General features: G+C 39.8%; 1 protein-coding gene across 1 annotated transcript in view; it reads right to left on the bottom strand.

Moving 5' to 3' along the window:
• The window catches only part of CCDC192 (coiled-coil domain containing 192), a gene marked incomplete at its 3' end in the record, with an annotated part of 209,699 nt that extends 198,124 nt beyond the window's left edge, over nt 1-11,575 (bottom strand). Inside the window, 4 exon segments of the mRNA XM_081230460.1 lie at nt 5,389-5,429; nt 5,432-5,435; nt 6,449-6,500; nt 11,490-11,575. Coding sequence (XP_081086586.1) covers nt 5,389-5,429; nt 5,432-5,435; nt 6,449-6,500; nt 11,490-11,551 — 159 coding nt within the window. The 5' untranslated portion in view covers nt 11,552-11,575.
• Nucleotides 11,576-15,236: the final 3,661 nt, after the last annotated feature.

Below are 15,236 nucleotides of genomic sequence, written 5' to 3'. Positions count from 1 at the left end.
AATTACTCAGAAAAATAAAATATTAAGATAATCCATTAGCCAATTACAACGGATAACCTTCCAAAATGTTAATGAAGTTTTGATCTTTCTTGATAGTAGCCAAAGGAAAAAATATATTTCTCACCAGTGATTCCATCGCTACTACCTTTCTATGTACAGCTTGACCTGAACTCTCTGTTGAAGTTGTTGCTTATAGAATTTACACTATTAAACTAGGTGAACTTTGAGATGATTGTATAGGGACAACAGTGGGATGGGAGCAGGAAAGCATTATGTTGGATCAGCCCCTCATTTATGACAAGATCTCAATATGAAAGTAGTTATATGAGAGGTTGAACAATGTGTAGAAACTCCAGCTAACATCTCAAGTCCCAACATCTGGGGAGATAACATTACCTTCCCAGATACAGTAATGTTTGTAATGTTAGATATTATCTAGATAACTAGCAGATGTCTCTAGAAGTAAAGTTTCAATTTCTATACTATTCATGTTCTTTTGTGGAAAAAAATTTTAGATTGAACAAATGAATGTTACAACTATTTTTTATTTTTTTGGTTGCATTGGGTCCTCACTGCTACTCGTGGGCTCCCTCCAGCTGTGGCAAGTGGGGGCCACTCTTCACCACGGTGTGCGGGCCGCTCACTGCAGTGTCTTCTCTTGTTGCAGAGCACGGGCCCTAGGCGCACGGGCTTCAGTAGTTGTGGCACGCAGGCCCAGCAGCTGCGGCTCGCGGGCTCCAGAGCGCAGTCTCAATAGCTGTGGCACACGGGCCTAGCTGCTCCGCAACATGTGGGATCCTCCCGGACCAGGGCTGGAACCCATGTCCCCTGCATTGGCAGGTGGACTTCCAACCACTGCGCCACCAGGGGAGTCTTTTGTCTTGCCCTCAGTGACAGCACAATGGCTGCTTTGCATTTCTTATGAATTTCCATTCCCAAAACCTCATTCATTCAGTTAGACCTATTCTGATTTTGTTATTCTATGGGGTTAGAGTCCCTGGGACACAGACTGAGAGATCTGGCTACAGAGGTCTTACTGGAAATGGTTCTTGGGGGCAACACCTGTAAAGGAAGGAAAGAAACAGGAATGCAACAGCAGCCTCAGCCTATTCCATAGGGGAGCTCTGGAGCTGGGCTGGCTCTTCAGAATTGTCCTCAAAGGAAGGGGGCCAGGTTTTGCAGCCCTGCATCAACCAGTTATTGGATGCAGGTTGATCCCATGGAGGGGGATGACTTTGGGGCAATGGAGTGCCTTCATCAGAGGGAAATGTCTGGTGATAGACTCAGCTGTTAGTCATCATCAGGCAAAATTAACTCAAAGTAAATCATAGATCTAAATGTATAAACCTAAAACGATAAAACTTCTGGAGGGAAAAAGAAAATATTTGTGATCTTGGGCAAAGATTTCTTAGATCATATAGCAAAAGCATGATCCATGGCAGTGCAACTTGATAAATTAGACTTCATCAGAATTAATAATTTTTGCTCTTCTAAAGACACTATTGAGCGAATGAAAAGACTAACCATAGACTGGAGAAAATACCTGCAAAACACACATGAACTCTCAAAACCCAATGATAAGGAACAAACAGTACAACTTAAAAACGGACAAAACCTTTCAATAGATACCTCACCAAATGAGATATAAGGATGGCAAATAAACAGATGAAAATGTGCTCAAACACCATTAGTTATTAAGGAAATGCAAATTGAAATTGCCATGAGATACCACCACACATATTAGAATGGCTAAATTTAAAAGGCTGACCTTGGAGAGAATGTGGATGAACTAAAACTTTCATACACTGCTGGTGGGAATGTAAAATGATACTATGACTTGGGAAAATAGTTTGACAGTTTTTAAGAAAGTTAAAAATACACCTACCATGTGATTCAGCCATTTCATTCTTAGGTATTTACCCAAGAGAAAAGAAAGCATATGTCCATACAAAGATTTGTACATGAATATTTATAGCAGCTTTATTTGTAAAGAGTCAAAAACTGGAAATAACCTAAATGTCAGCGTGTGGAGGCATAAACAAACTGGTACATTCAGTTCAGCAGGATACTGTTTAGCAATAAAAATGAATTATTTATACACACTAAAACATGGGTGAATGTCAATATAATTTTACTGAGTGACAGACATCAGTAAAAGGGGTACATACTGTATGACTTTGTTTATATGAAGCTCAAGGAAATGCAAAATAATATATATAATGACGTGAAACAGGTTGTGCTTCCTTGGAAATGAGGTGGGAAGAAGTGGGTGAGGGATTACAAAGGAGCGTGAGAAACTTCTGGGAGTGATGGAAAGTTTCATTATCCTGACTGTGATGTCAGTTTCACGTGTGTACACATATGTCAAAACCCATCAAGTTGTACACCTTAAATTTGTCACGTATGCTTAAGGAAAGGAGAGGAGAGGGGAGTGAAAAAGGAAGGATGGAAGGGAGGGAGAGAGGGAGAGAGGGAGGAAAGAAGAAAGGAAAAGAAAGAAAAGAAACAAAATCCAAAACAAAAAGTTCTGAGATATTTCTTACCTATTAGAATGGCAAAATAAATAACCTATTTCTTACAACAGCAACAAATCTTTATATTTAAATATACACAGAAATGTAATTCTATATTGATCTCACTTTAAGATAAATAGGGACGTCTCCTTTAAATCATTTAAAATGTTCATTTAAAGCACAAGTGATATATTAACAACTGTAATTCACTAATGATTTGAAAGTTTGCTCATCAGAGGGAAGAATCTTTTGAAAGCCATTTCAGAATGCTAAAATTTAGAAATATCAGAAATGTGACCAAATATACGCTTCCTGAAAAAATAATACTATATTATACCAAGTACTAGAAGAACATAAGTTATATAATTTGACACAATTTAAGGCATTGCTTGCCTTTCCCAGTTTATCAAATGTAATATTTTTTAGCTAATTTAAGGTTGTTTTATAAAGCTGACTTCCTATATAGTGTGCTATGAGTTTGACCTTACAAATTAAAATTTTAAAGTGCTTTAATATTTTTGGCACTTAAAATAATAATTCTTTAATGAAGCCATCACTGAATTACAACTTGAACACTAAATGGCTTATAAGGTTTTATAACAAGCCTAGTTTTGCAATGAGTGAAATACTTCATACATATTCTAGCATTAATGAATTCATACCCACACTCTCATTTTTGGATGTGCCACTCCACATAACCAAAGATCATCTGGTGTTTTTACATCATTCATTTCTATTTGTCACAGTTCTCAGGAATAGTTCAAGGGGAGAAACCCTGAGCCAGGTATCCAGTTCAGGTCATGCCTCCTTGTGATAGAACTTTTATTTCCTAAACAGTTTCAAATGAGATGATTTATAAGCACTAGCTGTTCACTGTCTGAGGATGTTAAAATGGAGCAAAGGCAACGGTTCAAATAATATTCTAATCCTCCAAAGGTATAAGGTCCAGGTAAACAGGGACAACCTGGCACCTGGAAAGTGGCTCTAAGTAAATTCTCACTGGATTATATCCCATAAGGTTCTTACTCTGTAGTCAGCACATGACTCATTCATCACTCAACAGCTGGACTCTCCCTCAATCTCCCTGACTCTAAATTTCTTAATTTCTAATGTAGCAATAATAGTAATAATAATATTTATGGAGGAGGAGGAGGAAGCAGAAGAGAGGGAAGGAGGGAGAGGAGGAGGAAAAAGTATCCATAAAACAGTGATGATTCTTAGAAACCACCGCCGTCTGCTGCTATAAGGATTCAGAGGGACAGTATCTCTCAGTCACCTAGTCCATTTGTTCTATTTCAAATGCCATTTTGGTATCAGGGACTTTCAGGGACATAGACATGAATAAAGGCTCGAAGAATGCACAGTTTACTGGGAGAGTCGAAACGTTAAGGTATTATTCAGAGACTGGATGCCACAAAGGCGGAGCGTATTTCATTCTGCTTGGGTGGTCGATATCCTCACAGAATTGAAGAGCTTTTTATCCTTCATCCCAATCTTCTCTGACAGAACTCACCACAGCTATTTAAAAGAGGCATCTGAGGGCTTCCCTGGTGGCACAGTGGTTGAGAGTCCGCCTGCCGATGCAGGGGACACAGGTTCGTGCCCCGGTCCGGGAAGATCCCACATGCCACGGCGCGGCTGGGCCCGTGAGCCATGGCCGCTGAGCCTGCGTGTTTGGAGCATGTGCTCCGCAACAGGAGAGGCCACAACAGTGAGAGGCCTGCGTACCGCAAAAAAATAAATAAATAAATAAATAAAAATAAAAGAGGCATCTGAGATCCACCTGCAATTGGGTTCCTCATGGTATGGAGCAGAATCTGTTCTGCTGAGTGACCAGTCTTTCAGTTTCAAGACTTAAAAGGGGTCGTGGGGTGAGAAGGCAGCACTAATCATGACTGTCCTATGGCCTTCAGGGCCCTAATCCTAACCTCTACCTCGAGCTAAATGCATTCCTTTAGAAATGTAAGAATTCAGTAACTAGAGCAGAAGAAGTTACTTCAAGCCCCAGGACTCCCACCTATGTGAAATGTAAATTGAATGGAGATAGATTCTGGACTCCAGGAAGCTAATTGGGAGCCCTAGGCAGAAATCCTAAATGTAGTAATTGACACCTTGTCCTTTTCAGTGTCTTAGGCAGCCAGGGAGAGGGTTACCTCTAGGGCACTAATTGATTAGCATTGTTAGAGGAAAGGCAGTAAACCGAGACTGGTGAGCTGAAGTGTCCCTTTTCCAAAACTCCAATTTTTCTTTTTTTTTTTTTTTTTTTTAGCGGTAGCGGGCCTCGCACTGTTGTGGCCTCTCCCGTTGCGGAGCACAGGCTCCGGACAAGCAGGCTCAGCGGCCATGGCTCACGGGCCCAGCCGCTCCGCGGCATGTGGGATCTTCCCGGACCTGGGGCACACACCCGTGTCCCCTGCATCGGCAGGCGGACTCTCAACCACTGAGCCACCAGGGAAGCCCCAAAACTCCAATTTAACTACTAGCTCAAGTGTTCCAACTAACCAGAGAAAACATGTTTTCATATAGTGCCAGTGAAGGACACTCTTTCTTTGGCCAACAGAATCCTAAGTAGATCCACTATATAAAACAAAAACTCACTGAAAAAAAAGTTATATAATATTAAACTATCACTAGAGTTAGAAAACAAAATTTTAATTAAAATTATATTCTACTAATCTAAGTTGGTTTCCCTTTGATTTATACTTCTTCAACAAAAACCCTCCTCCTGAAAATTATTGTTTGTCTGAGATATATGTCCAGTCTGTCTGGGGCCAGATTAAATGAACCCTTAGAAAAGAGATGTTAACCTTGAACAAAAATAATTGTGTGGAAGTGAGATTCTGAATATGCACCTTACTAGATCAAATGTTCTTAGCTGGTGATGTGGGGGTGGGATCAGAGTAGAAAAGCAGAATGCTGAATCTAGAAAGAAATAGAGAAATCAAAAGGCGAGGTCCCATGGTCCACAGGGGAGCCTGGTTGAACTGAATCAATTCCGAGTAGCTATATACCTATACACTTGTAGATATGTTCACAACCATTTTCACATCCCAAACATCTTATTTGAAGTAGACTATTAAAGTCTCATCCTCATTCTATGAAGGAAGAACAAGGCTCAGAGAGTTTAAATGACTTGTGTATCATCACACAGCTTGCAGGTGGCAAACTTGGGCCTCATTCCTAGTCCTACAGTCTTTCTTCTATACCACACTGCCTCTACATTAAAGCTGAAAAAGTTGTTCCAGAAATGTCTATGGGTGGAGACTAGGGGATACTTACTAAAACTGAATCGAAGGCATATAGATAGCTTAATTTTTTCTTTTTAAAGGGAAATTCTCAAACTTACATAAAAGTAGATAACTAGTATAATGAGCCTCCATGAACCTATCATCCAGCTTCAACACTTCTCACCAACCTACCCTGTTGTCACCTGAGGCCTCGAGAGGGACTAGTGGCTTTTGTAGAAAGGACCCAGCTGTCCCAGGATGACTTGAAAGAGAATGAGCTGGGAATATCGGGAATAGACTGTGATTTAAACCCAAGCCTAAACAAACCAAATAAGATGAGTTACCCAATCTATATCATGTCTGAATTCCAGAATTTCCTCATATACAGGCAAATACTTTGACGTAACCCAGGATGTCTGCAGTAGTGTAGGGCCACAGAGAGCAGTGTGGGATCACAAGTACAAATGGGGACAGGCACCCCACACCAACTTCCCTCCTGCCCAGCAGCATCCCTTCGTTGGCATTCTGGCCACTTTACCTCCTTCTACTTGAAAAAGAACATTCTATGTTTTATTTTTTAAATGTTTACTAGTAAAATGTGAAAGTGAAACTATATTAGGAAAATATCAACATTAATTAAAGAAGTTACAGTTTTACTAACTGTAATGCTTTTTAAAAAAAGGAAATCATGCAAACTTTGTTTCTTACCGATATTTTGTTCCTTTGTTGTGTATTTGGCTCTGAACTTCCAGATGTGGTGCTGAAATAAAGTAAGGGTTCAGAATTCCAAAATTTTATTTCAGACGTGCACACACTCATACACACACATACACACCCCACATCAAATAGATCTTTATGCTGTAACATTGAAGATATATTTTCTAAAGCGTTTCCTCCCAATGTCATTTTCTAAACATTTCTAAAGGAAATCAAAACTAGGGAATGTAAACTTTACTTGAAGAAGATAAAATAGCCTTTAAAGGTCCTCTTGAGAGTAAGCAGTCCAAACAGTACAATCTGTTCTGAAAACCTGCAAAATATCTTATTTCAACTAAAAAAAAAAAAAAAAAAGGAGAGACAGGAAAGAATATCCTATGAAACAGCAGACTTAGGGAATTCTTTATCTTCTATACTTTTTCTCAATCAATTTCTCTTTCTCTCCTGGATCATTTCCAATAGTTTACAAACATGGTGTTATTTATTGCATCTTGAGCCCTCTTAACCCTTTAGTTTCTGCTTGATTACTCTGACTCCCATTAAAGCAAAACTATATTCTCATTGTCTCTAATTCTTCTTCCTATTTTTTGTTAAAGCCACTCCATTCAGACTCTCACAAGTACCATTCCACAGAAATTGCACTTATTGAATTCACTAGTGAGCTTCACATTACTGTATCCAGTGGTCATGTGTCACAGCTCATCTTACTTAAAACTTTTGACATGATTCAACAGTCCCTCCTTGAAATGCTTTCTTCACTTGGCTCCCAGGACATCCTAAGGTCCCAGGCTTCCTTCCCATCCCACTTGCTGCTCCTTCTCAGTTTCCTTTGATGGTTCTTTCTCCTCTTCCTGAACTCTCAACATTGGCATGCTCCAGGGCTTCCTCTCTTCTCTACTCACATTCACTCCCTTGGTGAACTCCTCCAACTTCAGGGATTTAAATAGTATCAATATGCTGATCACTCCCCAATACATATTTCCAGGGCAGACTTCTGCCTTGAATTCCAGATGCATTCTTTCAGTTGCCTTCCTGACATCTCCACCAGGATGTCTAATGGACATCTCACTTTCAACATTTCTAAAACCTAACTCCTGATTTCTACTCCAAATCTGCTCTACTTGCAGTCTTCCCCATCTCGGTTGATGATGACATCATCCTTCCTGTTGCTCAGGCTAAAACCTTGACCTTCCGTTTTGTCTCAGAACCCAAATCCAATCCAACAGGAAATTCTGGGCTCTGCTATCATAATATATCGAGTACCCAGCCGATTTTCACCACCTTCATTTTTAACGAACTGGTTCAAGCTTCAAGCTACCATCCAGCTCTTACCTGGACTGTTGCATTAACCTCCTAAATGGCTCTCTCTGGTTGCATCTTTGCCTCCTACCTTCTATTTTCAATATACTTCATCCATAAGAAAAATGATGGGACTTCCCTGGTGGCGCAGTGGTTAAGAATCCTCCTGCCAATGCAGGGGACACAGGTTCAGGCCCTGGTCCAGGAAGATTCCCACATGCCACGGAGCAGCTAAGCCCGTGCGCCACAGCTACTGAGCCTGTGATCTAGAGCCTGCAATTTAGAGCTTGCAAGTCACAACTACTGAAGCCCGTGTGACTAGAGCCCATGCCCCGCAATGAAGAGTAGCCCCTGCTCGCTGCAACTAGAGAAAGCCCGCGTGCAGCAACAAGGACCCAACACAGCCAAAAATTAATTAATTAATTAATATAAATAAATAGAAAAATTATTTCACTCCTCTCCTAAAAAATCCAATAAAGGATTCCATTTCACTCAGAATAAAGTCCAAAGCCCATATAAGGACCTACAAGGTCCTACAGATTTCTCTGCCATTCAGCCTTCCCACCAACTGTAGGACTCCATTCTATACCCTTCTTCCCTTCCCAAACACTGGAGTCACACTGGCGTCCTCACTGTGCTTCCATCACCTCTGCCTGGAACACTTCATCCACACTTGTCCGCCTGGCTCTTTCCCACTTCCTTCTTTTCTTTGCTCAAATATCCCTTTCTCAGGCATGCCCACCACATGCGCTTCATTTAAAATTGAATTCCTCACTCGTATATACTTTTAAATCACCTTGCTTGATTTTTCTCTGCAGTACTTACCACCTTCTAACATATAATTTACTTGTTTATTATATTTATTATGTTGCCTCCCAACAGAAAATATAAATTCCTTGAAGATAGGGAATTTTTTTCTGCTGTTTTTTTGTTACCCTATCCTTAGCATCTTGAAGAGGGCTAGACTGGTCAGTAAATATTTGTGGAATGAATGACTTAATAAACCTCCAATCTTAGTAAGTCTCATTCTACTGTTACCAACCAATAAGCCTTACTTTACGACACTGGGGTACTTTTATTATTTTCTATTCTACTCTCTCCCTGAGGAGTGTATTATTTTATTCTCATATTTCTGTACATGTCTCTTACTTGAAAAAACTTGAAACCATTTAAAATGTTCACAAAGTAATCAGTGACTCTTCAACAAAATTAATTAAATTCCCACTTAGTGGAAGGACACACTGGGTTTTGAGAGATGTAATTGCTTTTCTTGCATCATACCTAAATCAGCAAAACCTGGTACTTTGGTGCCTTCTACTTGACAGTACCTCTTTATCATGAAATGGAAAACACACTTTTGATCATTACAGTTGCTGGGCAAAACAACAAATGCTTTGAACAAGACAACAACCCTAATAAGTGGGCCCTTTTACCTTCTAACTGATTTTGTCTTCTATCAATGTAACTCACAAAACTGGTATTTTCACTAAATGTACTACCCGCTAGTTCCAGGGAATGTGTTTATCCTTTTCTTAGGTGTTCCCTCTGACTAGAATGTTCATGCTGTCATCTCTGTTCAAATCTTACCCATTCTTCACACCAGGACTCAAAAACTGACTCCCCTGAAGCCTCTTTGGTCCTACTAGTCAGAACTATTGCTTGCCTCTGTGTCCACAAGCAGTTTTTGGATGTCTGTCTTTTATAGTTCTTATTACATTTCATGATGTGTACAATTATTTGTCTACCTATGTTTTTTGCATTTCTCAGTGACACCTCCCAGAAAACAAGGACTGTACCTTGTCAAGAAATTAATATTTGGTCACTGAATGAAGCCAAGCAAAAAAAAATTGAGTACGATACATGTGCATATTCAGATGTGCCACAAATAGACAAGAAAAAAGTACTGTTTGTAGCTACCTTCTTTTAATAATGCCTGCAACAAAACTACTAGTTTAAAAGTGAAGGAGCTTTGGCTGCCTGACAATAATATTTAAAGGTCATAAGTCATGGCCTCAGAGTAACCATAGTAACTCAGCATACACAGTATAAGTCATGTTGTACCATAATTAAGGGAACAAAAGCTTTAGAAAGCCTATTAGCCTTGAGAGAAAACAAATTAGAATTAACAAATGTATTTATGAAACGTTTTTATTGCAGTGTTTTCTTCAGGGTTCATAGAAAAGCTGAAACAAATCTTTAAATTTCTTTTGGCAGAGGGTAATAATATGACATATAAGCCTTATAGTTGCTTTTTTTTTCAGTATTCAACGAGAACATAAATATTTCCTTCCTTTAAGTGAAATATCTTTATATCTGTTCTCCCAACTTTTTACCCTTTTTTTTTATGTTCGAGTTGTAATCAGTCACCAGTCCATGTGAATAAATATTTTAATAAAATTGGTTTGGTTCTATTGAGAACCCAGTTTTTCTAGGAGAGGATTTCCTGGGAAAGTGCTTTGTTTTGTTCCCTAGGTTAATTGCATCCAAGGTCTAACCCTCCCTGGCTTAGACAACATAGGCTCAAGTTCCCATCTGGTTTATATAAACTATGGAGAAGGTCCGTCTCAAGGGCATGAGAAGAGGAGTGGAGAGAAAGTAGGGTAGGCAAACAGATACTTGGGACCAGTTTGTTCCTGCTTAGAACTGAAGGGGCTGAATCGAACCTTCCTAAAGGTGAACCAAGGTTTCATGGTCTTCCACTGTCTCCTTCATCAAAGCCCTGCTCTATGCTTGCACAGAACACTCAGCTCCATATGCCAGGAGAACAGAAACACCAATGATAATTTACAGTGAGAGCAAAGTCCTGCTTTCCACTTGGCTTCCCTGCTGGTGGTACACTGTGCTATTCATTTCAAAGTTGTTAATCACAGGCCGTTTTTCCTCTATTTGGTAACATTATGTTCACCAAAAACTTCCTCCTTCGGAAAGATTATTACTCTTTTGAGGGTCACAGGCTCCTTTGCACATAGAAACATTTCTCATAAAATTTGGAGGAATTTGTGAATTTCCCACATCATCTATGGACCATAGACACAAGGTTAAAAATAAATAAAAACAGGCCCACACATTTCATGTAATAAAATTACATTTTAGATCTTAACAAAGAAGAACTACGGTTACATGTGTACATATCACAAGGACACCATTTCCTAGGATACAGCTCTTTCTATAGAAAAGGCAAGGTCATCTCTCATTCAAGGTTTAAAAGAAAATTCTAAATATAAGGTATTTCCACATTTTAAGGGTAAAGGAATATTTTGTCAGCATGCAAATTTCCTAGTGATTAACTATATAGATCGATTATAAAGGTGAACTGTACTTCCATATTTGTGGCCAGAGTTGGTTTAGGTTTTTGTTTGGGGATGGTTGGAATGACCTAGCTTCTTCTTGACATTTCATTCCAGTGGTTCTGAAAAAGGGCTGGCTCAGTTCCCCCTTTCCACACCAGTATAATGGTTGGGGTGAGTATGTGATTTTGAGACGAGCAAGTGAGGGACATTTTATTCATTCAACAAATATTTATTGAACACCTACTGCATGTCAAACCCTGCCCTATGATCTGGGAAGACATCAGTGTTCAAAGAAAGGGATCATTCTCCAGGAAAGGAGAAAAAGTCTGTCTGTTGTTTTCCTCAGACATGAAGGAAAGGTTTTCTTTGAAGCACAGAGTGAAGGCTACTTTATCTATAAATTCCCATGAATTCCTTTGGAACAGGAGGAGCTAGGAACTCACCTGCTTCTCTTTGGAGTTTCATACCTTGGGGCCACAGATGTCCTGCTATAACAGTCTCCCATCTCAAATCAGGCCCACTGAGGTACCCTGTCCGTGGGACAGACATTGACTATCCCCATTCCTTAGAGGTTTAGAATCCCTGTTACTGCTCTGCTGTCTCCCATTGCTAGGCAACCACAATGGCTGTGAAAAGGACAGTTAACTTCCCAGAGAAAAAAGTTTCAATTACAAAGCCACAGTAACCTCTAAAAACATCTCACAAATCAGATCCAGGCAGGAGTATAGATAAAATATCACTACATATCCATCATTTCTGGAAAATGCATTCAAAGTGGGCCAGAAGCAGTGGTTTTGTGCTCAAACCATGACATGTTTACATACAGAGCCAGTGCTAAGGAAACAATCACACTGTCTGAGAGGGGTGCATTCACAGAAATGGATTGGTTTACAGGCTAGCAGTGGTTTTTGCAGCAGACCACCTCTCCTTGTGATAATCTTCCTTTTCTGGGACCCACAGACCCCAGACAGAAGATATCACCTGGCCACATCCTAATGAAGGCTTCCTTCTTGAGCCAAGATCGCAGAAGTGATCAATTGTGCTAATTAGCTGGCAATCTGCTCACTGTCACACCTCATCTGCAGCCACTGCTCCTTCTTCCTTATTGTTTGTCCGAAAGACACCAGGCACTTTCTCCCAGACAGTTGCTACATCTCTCGCTGGAAGCATTTGTAGACCCAGGTCAGCTTGTGTTCACTACACTTCCTGCTGTGGCAGGAAGTGCATATAGGACCTTTGCAGTCTACAGACCAGAATCACTCCTGGGTTTTGATCTCTTATGTCCTGGGCCTACCCAAACCTAATCACACAGCCCATCCCAAAACAAATTAAGTTGGTAGGACAGAAATTTTTCTAATCACAGAGTTTGTTTCTAGGGATGGACCGTATAGACCAAATAGCAGTAATAAGAGTGGGAATAGTTGACACTTATCATTTCAAGAGTGTAATTAGCATTTACTTCTTCAATAGAAATTTAAGTCACCCAGATCCTTGGTAAAACAACCCTATGAGTAAAGTTATGAACTACTGAGCAGCTGGTGTTCTGGGTGGAAAAATCAGCACTAACTAGGTAGGTGTGGAAAGATAAAAATTGGGGTATTAGCCTTGCATCTAAGTAGCAGCCTGTGTGGAATTCAGAAAATCGTCTTACCTCTCTATGACTTCATTTTTCTTTTAATTTATAAAAGACTCACTTGAGTTGTTTCTGTCAGCCCTTCCAGCTTTAATATTCTGTTCCATTTCCTTAGCCCGTCTTATAAAATAACCCACACTGTGGATTATACTTCAGTGCATTTTAGAGGAATGTGCAGATGTTCACTATGTAGTTGGTTCATAACAATTTATGAAAGGAAGGTCATCTCAGTAATGGCTGGTGAAAGGCAGTGTAAGCACTAATTATTTATAATGCTTATTAATCTTATCTTACATCTCACTGATCAAAAAGAGGTGGGGAGATATGGCTGGTACAAAAACAGGCTTTCAAAAAGTCCTTGAAAACAAAGTGACTTTTCCACTATTACTCCTCCTTAAATGAATACTATAGGGAAGGATTTCAGAAGGAGATGGTGAAGAAATTAGCAGATTTATTGAAGACATATTGGTCTATAGAATTTTTGACTGAACAAGCTAAGTAATGAAATAACTGGTACTATCCTTGTGTGATTAAGTTAAAGGAAAGTGCTTATTAATGAAAGTCATTGAAATCATCTTATTTTTAAAAGTTGGTTGTTCCTATAAAAGGGTTTCATCTTCAAGGAAATCATGGAAAAGACTGACAAGTACAGGTTTCTGGTAACTGACTATACTGCTGAACTGAATGAATAAGCATTTTCAGAACTCTAATGGAAAACTGATGAACTCATAAAAGTGCTAACAAAAGATCAAGATAAAGGGCTTCCCTGGTGGCGCAGTGGTTGAGAGTCCGCCTGCCGATGCAGGGGACACGGGTTCGTGCCCCTATCCCGGAAGATCCCACATGCCGCGCAGCGGCTGGGCCCGCGAGCCATGGCCGCGGAGCCTGTGTGTCCGGAGCCTGTGCTCCGCAACGGGAGAGGCCACAGCAGTGAGAGGCCCGCGTACAGCAAAAAAAAAAAAAGATCAAGATAAAAAAAATTAATTACATGGGACTGAGTGAACTGATGAGGATGATTATAATTTTTGTGACTTTCTGTTTGAATAAAAAAAAAATCCCACAAGGACTCAGAGGCCAAAAATATACAAATCAATTTTCACTGCAAAGTAAAGGAGCTGTTACAGTGCAGGGTTACTGGACTGAATGTCAATATTATGACATAGTATGAGTGTGTTTCGTGTTTGGTAATTGCAATCATTGTTGCTTTTGTTGTGTTCATCCATTTACAATGCTTGGTGCCAGTCTATTTACCGCTTGTAAAAATAAAATACAGTGTGTGTGTGAAAAAAAAAGAAAAAGTTGATAGGTGATAAACATTTCTGAGTCTAAATGTAATTTAATGTTAGTATGTCAGTCCACAGTGGAAAGTAAATATAGGATGTGGGTAATGCTGGTGGGTATACAAATAGAATTTTTCTTTAAAAATGGGTGAATCTGATAGTTAACTACAATTAATATTATGTTAGAGTAGACATATTCTGGATTTTCTCCATGGTAGCCATTCTTATTCTAATTACTGGCTTATTTTATGTCTAATCATTAAGTTCATTTTGGTGTTGTGTTGTTTTATGTCTCTCAACTCCCATGACCACACTTGATTGGAAGAGGGATGTTAGCAGTTATAATATGGATTAGTGAGTTTTTGTCTAAGGTTTTAGATATTGGGTCTAAAGAAACCTCCAGTTAATCTCATTTATATGGTTAATAAAGTTTTTATAAAAGTTGAAAAAAATAAAAAATAAAAAAATAAAAAGAATATTTAACTCTAATTTCCAATTTTTTTCCTAAAATATTTAATGCAAACTAATACTATGTGAGTTGTCTGTTAGGGAAGAAATTAAATAAAAGTCCTGACTTTCACTAAGGTATAAGCAGGACAACACAAGTGAAATACAATATGATTCCTAAATTTAATTAACTGAGCAAAGCAGGAGCTCAGAGCCAGCAGAAACCATGAAAATGCTAGAGTCAGGGAATGTGAAGCACAATCTTTGAGAGGACATTGTTCTGTAGGGATGCAAAAAAACATCTTAAATATTAAGGCACGGGGCTTCCCTGGTGGCGCAGTGGTTGAGAATCTGCCTGCTAATGCAGGGCACACGGGTTCGAGCCCTGGTCTGGGAGGATCCCACATGCCGCGGAGCAACTAGGCCCGTGAGCCACAACTACTGAGCCTGCGCGTCTGGAGCCTGTGCTCCGCAACAAGAGAGGCCGCGATAGTGAGAGGCCCGCGCACCACGATGAAGAGTGGCCCCCGCTTGCCACAACTAGAGAAAGCCCTTGCACAGAAACGAAGACCCAACACAGCAAAAATAAATAAATTAATTAATAAACTCCTACCCCCAACATCTTCTAAAACAAACAAACAAAAAATATTAAGGGACAAAGAGACCGTACCTGGCATCTGGTTATAAGTGCAAGACTTCTTTTTTTTTTTTTTTTTTTCCGGTATGCGGGCCTCTCACTGTTGTGGCCTCTCCCATTGCGGAGCACAGGCTCCAGACACACAGGCTCAGTAGTTGTGGCTCACGGGCCTAGTTGCTCTGCGGCATGTGGG

The sequence above is a fragment of the Mesoplodon bidens genome (assembly GCF_964165515.1).
Source record: "Mesoplodon bidens genome assembly, chromosome: 4".
Lineage (NCBI taxonomy): Eukaryota > Metazoa > Chordata > Mammalia > Artiodactyla > Ziphiidae > Mesoplodon > Mesoplodon bidens.
The sequence above is the reverse complement of the archived record's forward strand: the minus strand, read 5'-3'. Positions and strand labels throughout refer to the sequence as shown.